The 17695-nt window shown below is 42.9% G+C and overlaps 1 protein-coding gene across 1 annotated transcript in view; it reads left to right on the plus strand.

Annotated features, from left to right (window-relative positions):
- Positions 1-17449, plus strand: part of SPZ1 (spermatogenic leucine zipper 1) — a 30649-nt gene extending 13200 nt beyond the window's left edge. Inside the window, exon 2 of the mRNA XM_006775578.2 lies at positions 16260-17449. Within this exon, the coding sequence (XP_006775641.2) occupies positions 16260-17449 (1190 nt within the window). The remainder of the gene's footprint in view (positions 1-16259) is intronic.
- The last annotated feature ends 246 nt before the right edge of the window (positions 17450-17695 follow it).

Consider the following 17695-nt stretch of genomic DNA (forward strand, 5'->3'; position numbering starts at 1 on the left):
AAAAAAAATCTTACACCTATGGATGGGGACGGTGGTGGGGTGGTAGGGGGATGGTGGGGGGGGCGGAAAAAGTGCAGGGGAGCTATGGGGGGGGGGAGAGGAACAACTGTAATATCTGAACAATAAAGATTTAATTAAAATAAAAAAAGGAAGAGGCTACATATAAAATAGTTCATCTCAGTGCCTTCCTTGAAAAGGTGACTCATCAGAGCTATGTAATTGCTTACAGCTATAGCCTGGCTCCAGGCACATCACAGGTGAGGCTGCAGAAAGCCCTTGAAGAGCATGTGGCAGTGAAACTGGACTCCCACCTTCATCATCCAGCAAACTTTCTTTGTTCTGCTTGAGAACAAGTGCAAATAGGACGTTACAGCTTATGAAATCATTTCAGTGATGTCAACCCCATACAAATAGGCTTGCTGATATTCAGATGGTTTCTTTCCAACCCATGTTCAGCTGGATTCCAAGCAAGGCGCACCGTTTATTTTCTGGGTAGCTTGCTGGGTTGTGTGGATCAATAGAATATACTTCTCATGTTTCTAAATGAAGATCTCCTTCCGTAGGGTTTTTATTTGTATAATAATTGCATTCTCTGTGTTTTGATATCATGTATGAGGTGACAGCAATCAAGAAGAGCAGAAATAGACAACCTATACAGAAAGACCACCAAGAGGAGTGAGTGAGCTTTGTGATTTGCAAACAGCCAGGCGAGGGTTCCATCCGTGATCCTCCAGGCACCGGCTCTGGCGACTACCTTCCAGGGTATATCCGTCTTCACACTCCAAAGTAACAACTGCTCCATGCTGTTCCCAGACTCCAGCCCCTTCTGGATTCCATTCATATACTCTGGGGAACTACAGTTCACATCTTTACAGGAAGGGGCAGGTTGGCTCCAGGTGCCCTCAAGTGTGCAAATACGGAGTGCATCTCCCATGAGCAGGCAGCCTTCGCCACTCTGCAATTCTAGGTGTTCAGTGTTTTGCTCTGCCAGTGCTAGGTGGATGAACTCTTTCTGTTTGATAACACAGAAACTCCAAAATAGCAGTAGATTCACCACCACCCACCATCCCACCCTACCTCCTACGGATAGAATACTTTGGACAGTATTCCCCCCCACTCCTACACTGCAAAATAAAATCAGACTGGCATCAGACATTATATTTGCAACACAGGATGTTAGCAAACAATGAAGCAACACCTTAAAAATTCTGAAGGGAAATAATTCTCCACCTAGAATTATATTGTACAATAAAGTAAACCATGTTTATATATAAATGACAGCGGGGAAGGAAAAATATAAATGACAGAAAGTTTGGCAATATCAAAAGGTAGATGAGAAGAGTTGAGACTGGGAGGTTTGAGATGGAACAGTTTTAAAAAAGGGTAAAACCATTAATATCCTTTTCTTATTAAATCAAGAGTTATGGTAGGCAGAATAATGGCCCCTCAAAGATGCCCATGTCCTGCCCTGGCCAATGTGGCTCAGTTGGTTGAGTGTCATCCCATGCACCAAAAGGTCACCAGTTCAATTCCCGGTCAGGGCACATGCCCAGTTTGCAGGCTTGATCCCCAACAGGAGGCATGCAGAAGGCAGCCAGTAGACATTTCTCTCTCACATGGATGTTTCTCTGTCTCTCCCTCTTCCTTCCTCTGTTTCTAAAATCAATAAAACAGCCCTAGTGGTTTGGCTCAGTGGATAGAGCATTGGCCTGTGGGTCCCAGGTTCGATTCCAGTCGAGGACAAATGCCCAGGTTGTGGGTTCGATCCCCAATAGGGGGCATGCAGGAGGCAGTTAGTCAGTGATTCTCTCTCATCATTGATGTTTCTATCTCCCTCTCCCTTTCTCTCTGTATTCAATAAAAATATATTTTAAAAAAATAAAAATCAATAAAACATATATTTTTAAATGCCCATGTCCTAATCCCAGGAACCAGTGAATATGTCAGGTTATATGCAAAGGTAAATTAAGTTTGCAGATGTAATTAAGGTTACTAATCAGCTGACTTTGAGAGATTATCCTGGATTATTCAGGTAAACCCAATCTATAATAATAAAAGCATAATATACTAATTAGACCAGAAAACCAAATGACCTTCCGGATGTCATTCCAGACATCCTTCCAGATGAAGCCACAGTGGCAGGGGTCAAGGCAGAGGTGGTTAGGGGTGAACAGGCAGGCAGGTGAGTGGTTAGGGTGTTCAGGCAGATAGGCGAGTGAGTGGTTAGGGGCAAAGAGGCAGGCATGCCTAGTGGTTAGGGGAGATCAGGCAGGCAGGTAAGGGAGCAGTTAGGAGCCAGTTGTCCTGGATTTTGAGAAGGATGTTCAACTGCCAGTCAGACATGCCCCGAGGGGGCCTGGATAGCCAGAGGGTGCAGGCCGGGCTGAGGGACCCTCCCCGATTCTGTGCACAAATTTCATACACCAGGCCTCTAGTGTAATAATAAGCCTCTTTATACATGGAAGAGAAGGGCAGAAGAGCGAAAACCAGAGAGATGGCAGCATGAGAAGAACTCAGCCTGATGTTACTGACTTTGAAGATGAGGGAAGGGACCATGGGCTAAGGAATACAGGAAGCCTCGAGTCTAGAACCTAGAAGAGGAAAGGAAACGGATTATCCTAGAACCTTCAGAAACAAACAGCCCTGCCAACACCTTGATTAAAGCCTAATAAGACCCATTTCAGACTCTGACCTCTAGAATTACAGGATAATAAATTTGTGCTGTTTTAAGGCAGTAAATTTGTGGAATTTTGTTACAGCCGTCCTAGGAAACTAATATAGAACTCAAGAAATATTCTCTAAAGTTGAAGAATCAAGGGAGAAAAGTATAGGTATATAAGCTAAAGTTTTACAAATAAATGCCTATAGGAAGTCGGCAGATGATAGGAATGCATGAAGAAGGCAGGGTATAAAACAATGTGACAGGGAGGAACATAACAGATTGGCCAGTGCACACAACTACCTCATCTGAAGACATTCAGTTCAATGTTAAGAAATGGCCCAGGCCGAATAAAGACAACTGTGGATAAAACATGGCCAGAACACCTTTCCTCAGAAAATAAAGAAAATAAAAATAGTAATTACTGGGAGGAAAGAGGCAGAAGGAAGAGAGTCAGAGAGCTAGAGAAATTATATAATTTCTCATGTTCCAAAGCAGGAAGTAAAAGGAAAATGTAAAATATTTAATATACCAATGAATATCTACAGAGGGATATTAGTTTGGGATAAGAAAGTTACCATTCAAAGAGCGAAAAACAGAAGCACTCTGGCCTAGCTGGTTTGGCTCAGTGGAAAGAGCATCAGCCTGTGGACCAAAAGGTCCCAGGTTTGATTCCCATCAAGGGCACGTACCTGGGCTGCAGGCTCCTCCCTGGCCCGGGCCCTGGTCTGGGCTTGTGCAGGAGGCAACCAATTGATGTGTTTCTCCACATCAATGTTTCTCTCTTTCTTTCTCTATCTCTTCCATTCTCCCTAAAAATCAATGGAAAAATATTCTCTGATGAGGATTAAAAACAAAACAAACAAAAAAACAAAAGAGAAGGACTCTGAGATTCAGGAAGTTGTTCCTGAATAGCCCTTGTGTAATGTTGGTGGGAAGGTAAACTGGTGCAGCCACTAGGAAAAACAGTATGGCCCTGGCTGGTGTGGCTCAGTTGGCTGGGTTTTGTCTGTGCACTGAAAGCACCTACTTTTGAAAGGTTGCTGGTTTGATTACCTGTCAGGGCACATGCCCAGGGTTGTGAGCTCAGTCCCTGGTAGGGTCCATGCAAGAGGCAGCTGATGGATCAATGTTTCTCTCTTCTCTCTACCTTCCTCTCTCTAAAAATCAATACAAAATCTTTTAAGAAAAGAAAAACAGTATGGAGGTTCCTCAAAAAGTTCAAAATGGAACTACGAGATGATCTAGCAATTCCAGTTCTGGGTATATATAAAAGGAAATGGAAGCACTGTCTGTCTTAGTTCTCGATAAAGCCCACATAAACCAATTCTATTTGGTGTCCTTCACAAGCTTTAAGAGTGCAGAAGGTCCTGAGTTTGAGAACTGTTCTAAAGAGGGCATGGTCTTCAAACTGGGTGCACTAGCCAAGGCGTACAAAAGGCAGTTTTAGAGTCTATTTCCAGATCCCTAATGTCCATTTGAACTCTGTGCTGGCTTCATAGAGTTCAGAATACTGTACCTCATTGATTCTAAGATGCTCTTTCCAACCTGCCCCTAGACACACACACACACACACACACACACGCCCCTAGACACACACACACACACACACACACACACACACACACACACACACACGTTCGTATTTCTGAATTCCAAAGCTTTGCCCAGGTGACAGTTGATAGGTGACAGTTGTCTTTGCCTGACACCTTATGGTAAAAACAGGGAAGTGCCAGCCTCCGGATGAAGAACAGATGTCAGCGACTTAGAATAAACCCCTGAGACCAGAGTGAAGCAGTGTTTCAAGAAACCCAGCATCCCCAATACCCCTCATGCCCGAGACGTGTTGTGTGGGGAACAAGGGCCTGACTCTGAGTGGAAGAGCGCTCGGTATGAGCCACCTGACGTGAAGACAGGTTGTTTTAAAATATCTATTTTATATGTTAAGGATAAATCTATTTCAATAATTTTTAAAGCTTTGTAATAAGTATAACATTCAATGTTATATTACTAATCATCATAATTTATACTACTTAAAGCCTTTTGGTCACAGGAAATTAAACAAAATAAAAATGTTAACTTTTTAATTGCAAAGAATTATGAGAGGTGATACCAAAAAATGTTCAAGCACAGCCCTAACTGGTTTGGCTTAGTGGATGGAGCGTCGGCCTGCGGACTGAAGGGTCCCGGGTTCGATTCCAGTCAAGGGTATGTGCCTGGGTTGCGGGCACATCCCCAGTGGGGAGGGGGGTGTGCAGGAGGCAGCTGATTGATGTTTCTCTCTCATCAATGTTTCTGACACTCTATCCCTCTCCCTTCCTCTCTGTAAAAAAAAATATGGGGTTGGAAGGGCTTCATGAGTATTTTATCTTTTACTTTTTGTTGGGACTGGAATAGTTCTTAAGGCAGCAGCTACATCCCAGATAAAGGAACTCCGTAACCCTCTCCAGCTCTGACTCCGACCAGCGCTGTCTGTGGCCTTGAGCCCCAACACTGTGCAAGTGTGCACAGGGGAGAAGGCTTGGTCAAAGGCAAGGCACCGATGTGCAGGTCAAATGAGACTCCTCTGAGGAGCACAGAGAGGCGGGTTAGGGCAGATGAGAGGGTAATTGGGGATACCGAAGACCGAGTTTAGGCTGCGTTCCAGCTTATTTGAAATAAGAGCTCTGACAAGCACATCCAGGAAAAGAGATCATTCAAGAAATATTCAGATTGTGCGGGACCTCTCTCACACACACACAACCTTTTCCTCCTGAGTAATTCATACCCAAACTCCCCACTGCGAGCCCACAGAATGCTCCAGATTGCTTTGGAATGAAGACAAAAATAATTCACTTCATCTCCCTTCACATTCCATCGCTGATCCCAGCAGCTATGCTTTCTCAAGGCAGCTATCGTGGCCGGGAGTTAGAGGTCACAGGATCCCTCTTGCTCATGTGAACAGCCTGTTTCCATGTTTCATTCACCCCTTGATTCACCTTTCTTTGATTCGCCCAATACATTTCTCCCCAGTTTCTCTGAGTTCTGGAACCAGACAAGATCAGCACAAGAAAAGAACATTAAAAAATCAGCTTCACTTACGAACAGACATGGAAAAGTCCTGGATGAAATACAAGCATCACTTCCACTGACATTCCGTGGAGCAGAACATAGTCACGTTACCACGTCTACTTGTGCAGAAATGTAGCCTTCACTCCAGGCGGCCTGTGCCCATATGAAAATTGGTTTTAACTTCTCAAGGAAGCCATTTCCCCTCCCTCCACTCAGCAACAAGGTCAAGATAAGCCACTTTCCTTGCTGTCCTCTTCTGTGATATGCACTTATTTCTCGTTTAAAAGGGCTCGAGATTCTGCAGACCCCACTTTATAGAGAAGTTTCCCACTAGACTCTGAGATGGGTTTTGTCACCTAACCTCCTGTATCAGAATCGACCTTCAAAACTGAAATTCAAGTTTAAGAGCATTTGGAGATGCCCAGAGGGAAGAATCTGGTTTCTGACTTCCTCTGAATTCTTACTTTCTGTTCTCTTTAAAAAAAAAAAATTGTTTTTGCCAGCTCAGCAATGTAGTTACATAACTTAAAAAGTATTTATTCTAGCATGCATAGCTGTTTCACTGGGAAGTTCATCCAAGGTACCCAGACACCATCCTGCCCAAGTAGAGGTTCACTTTGATATTTTCAGAGGTTTATTTAATAAAATTGCAAAGGACAGCTAATACTCATTTTACACAAACTATTTCAGAGAATAGAAAAAAGGAAAGTTCCAAAATTCATTTATAAGACTTGTTTAACCCTGACACCCAAACCAGACGTTAGCACAAAAAGAGAAAATTAAAATCACTCTCACTTATAAACATTGATAGAATTACCACTCGAATTTTCAGTTAAATATTCTAATAAGCTCTCTTTTTGTGCTTAAAAGATAGTTTATAAACATAGATGGAAAAGTCCTAAATAAAATACAAGAAAATCACCTAGCTGGTATGGCTCAGTGGTTGAGCATCGACCTATGAACCAGGAGGTCACTGTTCGATTCCCAGTCAGGGCCTGTGTCCAGGTTGCGGGCTTGATCCCCAGTGTGGGGTGTGCAAGAGGCAGCTGATCAATGATTCTCTCTCATTATTGATGTTTTTCTCTCTCCCTCTCTCTTCTTTTCTCTGAAGTCAATAAAAACGTATTAAAATATTAATAAACTAGAGGCCTGGTACACAAAATTCATGCACTTGGGGGAGGGGGTCCCTGAGCCCAGTCTGTACCCTCTTGCAGTTCAGGAGCCCTTGGGGGATGTCCAACTGATGGCTTCAGACACCCTTAGCACTGCCGTGGAAGCGGGAGAGGCTCCTGCCACCGCTGCTGCGCTTGCCAGCCATGAGCCTAGCTTCTGGCTGAGCAGTACTCCCCCAGTGGAAGTGCACTGACCACCGGGGGCAGCTCCTGTGTTGAACATCGGCCCCTGGTGGTCAGTGTGCATCATAGCGACCAGTTTTTCTGCCGTTCAGTCGATTTGCATATTAGCTTTTTATTATATAGGATTTTGAGGAGCAACAGTTGGAGGGGCTGGAGAAAGGGGGAGGGCAGATGGGACTAAATGAACTGGAGACCTTCAGAAAGAAGCTTATTTTTAGGATCTTTCTAGGGTAGAGAGTTAGAAAAGCCCAAGGGGAATCTGGAAGGAGGTCATGCTGCAGGGGCCCGGAGGGACAGGCCACCCTGTCTGCCCATGTAGGCTGTGGATGGCATGACCCTAGCGAGCACCAGTCACCTTGTACTCATTACAGATTTATGCACTGATTACAACCATCTTGATGTAAAAAGCAGGAAAGCATCCTGGACGCTGGAGGTAGTGTCTGTTTCTAATTTCCACATAGATATGTGCCACCGGCTACCTGCACTGCTGAGGAGAGGGTCTGACTGTGCAGGGCTGGAATAAGATCTGGCGATGGTCAGCCCTGCTCTGCTGGGGCTGATCAGCAGACCCTGAGTGACAGACGAATGATGACTCTGACACAACTGTTTGCTGTGAAAGAGAGGGCTAAGGGACCGCCTAGCTAAAGGAACCAGACAGCCTCAATCGCCTGCCTCTTCAGGCTTTTATTGAGAGAAAGTTTATCTTTTAGATACAATCAGTAGGGTAAGTAGTCTTGGGAGGACACATGCAAGGACACCTAAAGATCAAGCATAAAGATTCCGGTAAACACCTGAGGGCTCAAACTTATTTGGAAAAGTCAAGGCAGGGTCTGCCACCTTCAGCGAGGTCCCCCTAAAGGCCCCCAACCTTTCAGAGATTCCTCCTTACAGACTTTCCAAGTCTGCTGTGCTCCCCCACACTGCTCGATTCTGGAATTAAGATCTGGGTGTCGGGGCCAGATGCTGTACAGCAGGATTTCCTGGGGGACCGATGGATCCTCTTCCTTCTTCCAGACTTTTCTTCTCACACAGCTCTGCCGGGAATCAGCTTCAACTGGTGAACCTACTGCCTACTCCGGCCTCGGCTCCTCTCTGCTGCCTGCTGGCCTCAGTCCTCTGTTCCTGCCACATCACCATTCCCTGCGCAGCTCCACAGCCTGGTTCAGTAAGTGCCTTGGGAGCCTTCCTAGGAAGTAATTATGTTGGCATTTTCTTCAGGGAGAATGCTTCTGCCCATAACGAGAAAGAGATCTGAGGCAACTGGCAGGACACTGAGCAGAAATTCCAAAACCTCTTGGGGGAAAAGAAGTCTTAGAGCAGCGGTTCTCAACCTGTGGGTCGCAACCCCTTTGGCGGTTGAATGACCCTTGCACAGGGGTCGCCTAAGATCATTCTGCATATCGATATTTACATTACGATTCATAACAGTAGCAACACTTACAGTTATGAAGTAGCAATGAAAATAATTTTATGGTTGGGTCACAACACGAGGAACTGTATTTAAAGGGCCAGAAGATTGAGAACCACTGTCTTAGAGAATTGTCCGGTTATCAACAGACCGTCAAAGCTACAAAAAATTTCTCGTGGAATCCAAGATACAAACAAAAATAAGAATCTGAGGAAGTGCGTTTAGAGATGCAGTCAAAAGGCCTGAAGGAAGGAACCGAATGCCAGTGGCAAATCCATGTGTTAGTTTAAGCCCCAAGAACAGGAACGCAAAGAACCAGGATAAAATATTAGAATGCAAGAACTCCGTGGAAATATTGCTGAGGGTTTTTTTAAATAGCTAAATAAATCTTTAATATTTCTAATTGCAAATGTACAGAAATTGCACAGCCTCACAGTCTTAGAACACCAACAACTTTCTCTGTACATTATTCCATAGTTAAAAGTTATTGCTGACTTTTGACAAGGTCTTTGGCCTTTAATGAAGTTCATCTAAGTGAAGGAACAAAAGCTGAATCCCAAAGGGTAAAAAAGGGTTGCATGGACCTGAGAGAGTTGGACACTTACAACTGGAAGCAGAAAACTGAAATTTGCTCAGTTTGACCTAATCAAACACTGAACAAAATTTCCAAAAGACAAAGCAAGTGCTCTTGCGCAAAGAAAAAAAAGAAAGAAATTCAAGTTGTGAGTAATGGCATTGTGCAGCTGAAATAGCTGGCAGGTGACCAGACCGAGAAGTTAAAAAACAGACGATGGATTGCTCACAAAAGAAACCTTTGTTAATGATCATTGAAAAAGATAAAGGTCATTTCCAATCCGAACTGGGTGCTGAGTGGCTAGCACAGCAAGGCCTGGGAAACGGAGAAGGTGGGCCATGGGTCGTGCTCACTGCTTTAAGCCAAACCTCTGCTGGAAAAGGAATACGTAACTTTTCATCAGAAAGCCGATCTTTAGTAAACTCTCAGGCAGAGACAGCATTCTCCCAGAGAAGCTGTTTCAGGAAGAGTCAGAATGGGGAGAGAGAGCAGAAATATCAAGTGGGTATTTCCACACGTGAGTAGAATTCCACACACGGAAAATTCCAGAGGAGGCGGAAACAGCACAGTAAAAAAAGATCTTATGGACCCAAGTTTCTCTTCATGATATGAACAGCTGGCCAATTGCACATACTGCAGCATGAGCTCTGGCGAAAAGAGGCAAGCCGCTAGCCCAAGACATATTAACATGTGTGTATCAAAGGATAATACATTTTCTTTTTTCTAAATATGTATTTTTATTGATCTCAGAGAGGTAGGTAGAGGGAAAAAGAGAAAGAAACACGAATGATGAGACAGAATCATTGATCTGCTGCCTCCTGCACATCCCACACTGGAGATAAGCCCACAACTCAGACATGTGCCCTGACCGGGAATCGAATCTTTACCTCCTGGTTCATAGGTCAATGCTCAACCACTGAGCCACACCGGCCAGGCAAGGTTAATACATTTTCAAAAGCCAGGGATATCCAACCAACGCCAGGAAGATGATAACAATAGAAACTTTTCAAAGAGAAAGTTACTCATCCAAGTTTGGTCTTTGGGTCTACCTTTTGAAATGAGTGTAAGCCTTTAACTAGAATCTCTTACTCTTTTTTAAAAAATATATTTTATTGATTTTTTTACAGAGAGGAAGGGAGAGGGACAGAGAGTTAGAAACGTCGATGAGAAACATCTATCAGCTTCCTCCTGCACACTCCCCACTGGGTATGTGCTCACAACCAAGGTACACGCCTTTGACCAGAATCGAACCTGGGACCCTTGAGTCCGCAGCCCGATGCTCTATCCACTGAGCCAAACCGGTTAGGGCAGAATCTCTTACTCTTGTTTTCACGGAATAGATCTGTGAAAGTGAGCTGGTGTCTGTCAATGGTCCTGTATCTGGTCCTGTGATGTCACTTCAGGCACCTAAAATAATATCTATTTCTAATTATGACATCCTGGTTTAGTTTCATATAGTAAATCTTACCAGGAAAACTCATCAAGATTTTGCACTTATTCATTCTTCCTACAGACCTGTATGAAGTGTCTTTCACGAGTCAGGGGTTTTACACGTGCTAGAGGTACAACAAGGAACGAGACAAAATTCTTGCCTCTGTAGAGCTTACATTCTGACAGAGAAAACAGATGAGGAATACAACATTGACATGACAATGCCAGGCAGGGGTAAGGTGTAAAGGACTGAGGAGAGGAGGAGGGGTCCTGGGAGTGCCACTTCACACCCGGGGGCCAGGAAGGCTGCACTCAGAGGATGGCATTTGTGCAGAGACCTGAGGGGAGGGGGTGAGTCGTGTGAAGACCCGGGAAAGCCGCCAGGCAGGAGTGGCCCGTGCAAAGGCCCTGCGCCAGAAGCACACCTGGGACGTTGGGGAACAGCAGGTGTTTCAGGCAAGAAGAACATGTTTGAATGCTGAGTGCTGAGAGGTGAGAAATGAGAAAGAACATCCTACGCTCTCACATATACAAGGAAGTGAAATTTCTAATGGCTCCAAGATAGGGTAGGCGGGGAAGTGATGAGAGAAGATGCTGGAAGGGTAACCCCCCTGCCAAGTGCTACTGTGCATTACAAGTCGTGTTAAAGAGTTGGAACTTTAGCCTAATATGTTACTATCCCAGGTCTAGTCCCTACTACATGTCAGCAACGTAGTAAACCCTTTACTAGGATTTTCTCACCTGATCCTCATGAATATCCTATGAGCTTGGAACTAATGTTATTTCAGTTTTATGGAGGAGGAAACTGAGTCACAGAGCGGGCAGTCCTTTGTCCAAGGACCCAGGGCTAGTGATAGCAAAGTTGACAAAGAACTCCCATGTCAAATGGAATCCCACCCCTGAACTCTTACCCTCCACTATTCCGCGTTTTACAATGATCCCTGTGACTGCAGTGGAATGAAGGACATAGAGGGGAAGGAAAGGAACCCATTAGAGGCAGGGGTTGCGGGGAGACACGCTGGTAAGGGGACCCCGATCATGAGAGTGGGGTTGAGGAGAAAGAGATGAGTGTGAGAGAGGCTTAGGAGGTGGATGGTTACGATTTGGTGTTTGATTGGATGCAAGGAGGGAGGGGGGAGGGAGGAAGAGAGAGAGAGAGAGAAAGAGAGGAGTCAAAGATAATTTCCAGATTGCTGGTTAATTAAACTCTGTGGGTACCATTTAGGAGATGATAAACGAAGCAGTAAGATCACTGTCATTAAAAAAAAAAGTCAGAATCAACTTTTTTAGAATTTTGGAAATTAACCAAGAGTGCGCTATTGAGCCTAATCCCTATGATGCTGTTCTGAAAACGCACACAACAGGGGCTATAGAATCTAATACCTTACTAGGGTGCAGTTCTGAGCATGCCCCAAAGAGGGCGTTATTGGGCCTTAAAAAAAAGATTATTCTGGATATTGTGGATCCCTTGAATTTCCATATGAATTTTAGGATCATCTTGTCAATTCCTGCAAAAGAGGTAGCTGGGATTTTGATAGAGATTGTGTTGAATCTTTAGATAAATTTGGGGTTTTGTTATCTTAAAAATATCAAGCCTTCAAATCCATCAACATGAGATGTTTTTCTATTTATTTAAATCTTTAATTTCTGTCAATAATATTTTGTAGTTTGCAGAGTGCATTGTTTGTTAAATTTTTCCTACATACAGCAAATTCTGGTTATTTGCAGTACTTATAAGTTGCTGCCAAGCCCAACCAGTATGGCTCAGTGATTGAGCATTGAACCATGAACCAACAGGTCACCAGTTCAATTCCCAGTCAGCGCACATGCCCAGGTTGCAGGCTCAATCCCCAGTAGGCATGTGCAGGAGGCAACTGATGAATGTCTCTCTCTCCCATCAATGTTTCTCTCTCTCCCTCTCCCTTCCTCTCTTTCTAAAAGAAGTAACATATTTTAGAAAAATGAAGTTGCTAAAGGTATAACTTTAAAAAAATAAAGTTCTACCAACATTGAATTAGAGAGGACAGAACTACTGCTTCTAAAGGAAATACACAGTTAAATTCTTTTTTAAAAATTTTTATTTATTGTTAATCCTCCCCCGAAGATATTCTTCCACTGATTTTATTTATTTATTTATTTATTTATGTATTTATTAGTATGATTATTATTATTTTTTAGAGAGAGAGAGTGGAAGAGAGAGGGAAAAGGAGAGAGAAACAAAGTTAAAGTTCAATTCTTGTGAACCTCTGGTCACATTTTTGTCGGTCAAAATGCTATTTGTATTAGATGTAGGTTTGTTTGCCAGAGTCCTCGTGAAATAAGCCGGTCTCAGCAGCTTTGAAAACCTGCTCTTCCACATAACCCTGTTCCTGTATAACACTTAGCAGATACTGAAAAATTCCTCCACAGCCTCCGATCTGCAGAGCCCACCTCCCCTGCAAGTTTAACAAGTTAAGGCAGGAGGCTTGGACTCTAATTCCAGCTCTCCTCATAACTAGCTGTAACTTTGGGCAAGTCACTTAGAATCTCCTCTCTCAAATTCTGAAGAAAATAAGGCGACATTCTGAGAACAGCACCTTAATAATAAGGAATTAGTTACAATGGTGCCCTCTTGTGGACATTCTGAGAACAGCACTCTAGTAGGTGAGGAGTTACAATATCGCCCTGTTGTGGACATTTTTAGAATATCACCATAGTAAAGGATTAGTTGCAACAATGCCCTTTGTTTTTCATTTTAAAATATATTTTTATGGTTAGTATTACAGATCTCTCCTATCCTCCTTCATTCCCCCCTCCTCCCAGCACCTACTTACCCCCTAAGTCTTCACTACCCTATTGCCCGTGTCTATAAGCTATGCATATAAGTGGATTAGTTGCAATAGTGCCTTCTTGTGGACATTCTGAGAACAGCATGCTAGTAAGGGATTAGTTGCACTAGTGCCCTATTGTGTGGATAAAACTATCTTCATGATTCCACCCATTCTAGAATGCAGTATTTTTTTTTTAAAGTTTGTATAGTAATTTTAAAGCCCACAGCACCACCTGGTGGTGAAAGAGAAGAGGACATGCTGAGTAAAAGGGTAGTAGATTGTCCAGCTACATCTGTATTTTGCTTATTTGAATAAATTTTCACATTTTCAAAAAATTTATTCCTAAACTGGCTACACACAAGTGCAATACCACACAGGTCGTTATGTTTAAAATCACACCCTGCATAGAATCCCTTGTGTACATAAAACTCTAATCCTGGAATAGTCATTAATTGCTATTATGCTCTGGTAAAAACAAAAACAAAAAAACCCACCCTATTTGACAAAACAATTACACAACATAATATTCTAATTATACCAAAAATTTCACTATATTAAAATAATTATTCATACATATTTGAACAAGAAAACAAATGGTAGTATTTAATTATAACTCCCCAAATAAAGTATCTGAGTCCATACTTATATTCACATAGTTGAATAAATGAATCAATGAATCAATACAGGAAAAGAGACAGCTCTTCTTTACAAAACAATTCCAATCAATCAATATAAAAGGAATAAGAGAAATAAAATACCACCATTAGATCACCACTGTAATAATTGTTACAGGCAAGATCCAGCTCTGTACACTAAAATTATACTGTATAGGCAAAATTTTGAGGAGAAACAAGATAATTTTATAGACTCGGAATATTTCCCCCATTTTGTTAATTACAAAGGGAAAGACAGTAACTTTTTAGTGGAAAAATCTAACAGACATCACTTAATAAAATGACCAAGGTTAACATGACTAGAAATAAGGCATATTGACATTATGTACTTTTTAATATGATGTATTTTTTGTTAAGGCAAACTAGATTTGAAGGAAAAAATTCTATACAACTTTTCTCTGTGATAATATTAGAAACAGCCTTTTGCTTTTCTTTTTGCATTTCTTTTTTGAGCTATGGGAAACTTATTAGATAGCAACGGTAAGACAATCAAATGTGTTTCACTTCCATAGGTATCTCCTGGAAATATGGGTTAATAAGGAAAAGAGGACCACTCTGAATATCTATTAGCATCTACACTAAACTCAAATTTCAATAAAATTAACAGAAATGTTTGAAATTCATTATATGTGTAAGGAGGTAGAAAACATGTAAGTCCCTATTTGATGAAAGGAAAGGAATTCTTTGGCATCTTGATTAAGCTATCTTGAACCAGTTTCCTTAAAAATCAAAGACAATGATAATGTCAGATTTATGTCTAAGAGTAGCAAAAAGCTGCACGCAAAAAGAAAACAACAGAGAATATATTTTCTTTTCAAATATCCATAAAACACATGTGAGCATTGATAATCTATTAGGCCAAAGAGAAAATATGAATTTCACAAGGTAGAAATACTATATTTTGTGATTACAATGCAATACAGCTAGAAATTAATAATCAAATCAGAAAAAAAGTTTCATTGTCCTGGAGATTAAAAAATTATCTGAAGTGATGCCTTGATTCAAAGGGGAAATGCCAACCAAACTCAAACCTTATGAGAGGAAACAAGTGTAAGCGAGTGTAGCCTCTATGGTAGCATCACGTAAACTAGAGAAGGTGCCCCTGTACGTAGAAAACGGACCAACATGCTGTGTCTGTGGAGAGTCGGTCACAGGGCGATGGCTCTGAGCCCACTGCCTGGAAGACGAGCATGAGCTCAGGGAAACTTCAGCCAAAGTGAGTTGGTAACTGTGAAAGGGGAAAAAAATTTTTTTCCTCTAAAAACATAAAAGGGGGGAAAAAACCGAGATTATGAGTTTTCCCCAAAATGGAAAGCAAACTTCTAGTTACTAAAGTCCTTCCGAGTAAGATTTTGAAGGCCAAGAAAAGTCTCACTTAAGGACTAAATGTTCTTTGATTGAACTTAATGTTCTCAAGGTCACTTCAGTGACTTTTCTATAACCCGCTATGGGATTTTAGGTATTTGAAATGCTTAAATTGTGCCATTTTAACAAGTTCTTCTGAAAAGTAACGATTAAAAACTTTTATATCACCTGCTGTATGTGACTCAGGGGCAAGCGTACTAAGCCTGTCTCAGAGGATGGCTGAATTTGGAGCTAAGAAAAGTCCCAATTTGTAAGTGTGCTGTCGAGAGCCATTCAAATGCTCTCTCCTTACTGCGGTAGAATAGTTTTGAATAGACTGACTCCTGACCTTTCCCTAAAATCATCACACACACAAAATAAATGCAGCACCGTGGGGGTCTGTTTTGTAAGGATGGCGTTCTCTGTGGTGGCATCTCTCCTTGAGCGGAAGCTGTGAGGGCTCCAGGGGCTCCAAAGGCATGGGGGGCTCTCACCAGGCAGGACTCTCTCAGCCATGCACGCAGGTGGTAGGGAAACACACTGCGGTTAAGGTGGTGGTTGTGGGTGGTGGAAATGAGGTAGGAGAGTCACTAAATGCAGTTAGAATGAGATGAATAAAATCCTAGAGATCTCTCTGGAGTGAGGAGTAGGATTAGCTCAAGGGTGGTTCTGATACATGAGTCACTGGGCAGGGGGTTAAGAACTTCAATTGTGACACAAAGGAAACAGAAGCTGGGGATAGGCCACGATGGTGCAGTGACAGAATAAAGACCTGGTTGCCAGGGTCAGGGAATAAATGCCGGAAGCCGGGAGGAGGAGAGATGGGGCCCTGGGTCCTTTCCAGTCCCCTTTCCCACCCACCCTCCCCCTTAGGTTGTCTGCGATGTCACCTTCCACCTAAACATCATCTACCGGGTTTCAGACTTTAACTCTGGTCTCTGGCTTCTGCTTAGTTCCATATTCTCTTACCATTTGTTTAGAGGACCATCACCTTCCTGGAATCTCTAAGGGTTTCTTCTTGCCTCGTGCCCCGCTCACCAGCCCTACTGACTCAGCTGCGATGGAAGGGCCCAGCCCCTGCAGAACTCCTAAACCTTCTCCCAAACCCAATCGAGACGCGTTGGGCCCTAAGACTGTCATTGCCTTACTTGAAATAGAATCACTTCCCCCTGTCTCCTGCACGTCTCACTTTTCCTTAAGTCATAGTTGCCAGCGAGAGACTAAACAACAGGCTACAAAGAAGTGTGAAAAGTTATTAAAAGAAATTAAAGAGACTCTTCAAAACATGAAATGTCATGAAAAGAAGATGGCAGAAACGAAAGAATCTTCTGAGGAAACTGATATTGCTGAGGAACTGTCAGAACTGAAAGAAAAAGTCAGAGAACTCGATAAAATAAATAAAGTGCTATTGAAAAGGCTGCTTTTCAGAGAACAGAGTGCGAAGAAACAGGTGATGATGCTGGAAAACCAGAGCTCGGACGACAGTGTACAAGGTTTGGCAAGGGACGCGGTAAATCCTTCAGAAGAAGGAAGAGCCGTTCATAAAACTCCACTAAGTAAGGAAAAGGCAGAGTCTGGACCCCATCATGTGCAAGAAGAAAATACCAAACTTAAGAAGAACATGGAGCAGTTACTGCAGGGAGCGGAACTCTGGAGTGTGCAACACGCGGAGCTGAGTGAACTGATGAAGTTGTACCAGAAATCTCAGCACAACTTAAGAGCAACTGGTGAAAGTTACGGAATCCGTTTCCAAACCCCACCGCACAGCGTGTTCGCTAACTATGAGCTGGAGGCCCAGATGAGGAAACTGCACCACAACACGCATTCACTGCACGTGATCACAGCTTTGCTGGAGAACGAATGCCAAATCCTGCGGCACCGAGTGGAACTCCTCCGGGAGCTCCACCGCCAGAAAGACGCAGCTCTGCACCAGAAGCCGGTCCGGGTAAACTGTGAGCAGGACAGGAAGGCAGGAAGGTACAAGCAGAATATGCAAGGCACGGAAGTTACATTTCAGATCAGAGACAGATATTATAAAAACCTGGACTCTTGTCGGAATAAGAAAGCTCGTAACAACAGGTTCAATCGTTGTCTTGCAAAAGCCCTTCAGAGACAAAAGAGGCCCGTCAGCAGACGAAGGTAGAAACCACCAGAAGCAGAAGGAAAGGCAATTCTTAAAAAAACTCTAAGGCATCCAACTCCAGGCACCATCAATCACCAAACCCAGGGTAGATCTGCTGGTTCAACCACGAAAAAGCTATGGAACAAGAAGACTAACACAATATTTATTACGTCAGTAGTTACATAAGTTTGGTCTTTCATGACCATTAGTGTCAACATCAAGTTCCTAACTTGTCATCGTTACAACCAGCCTGTCTTTGTTGTTATT

The sequence above is a fragment of the Myotis davidii genome, unplaced genomic scaffold, assembly GCF_000327345.1.
Source record: "Myotis davidii unplaced genomic scaffold, ASM32734v1 scaffold44, whole genome shotgun sequence".
Lineage (NCBI taxonomy): Eukaryota > Metazoa > Chordata > Mammalia > Chiroptera > Vespertilionidae > Myotis > Myotis davidii.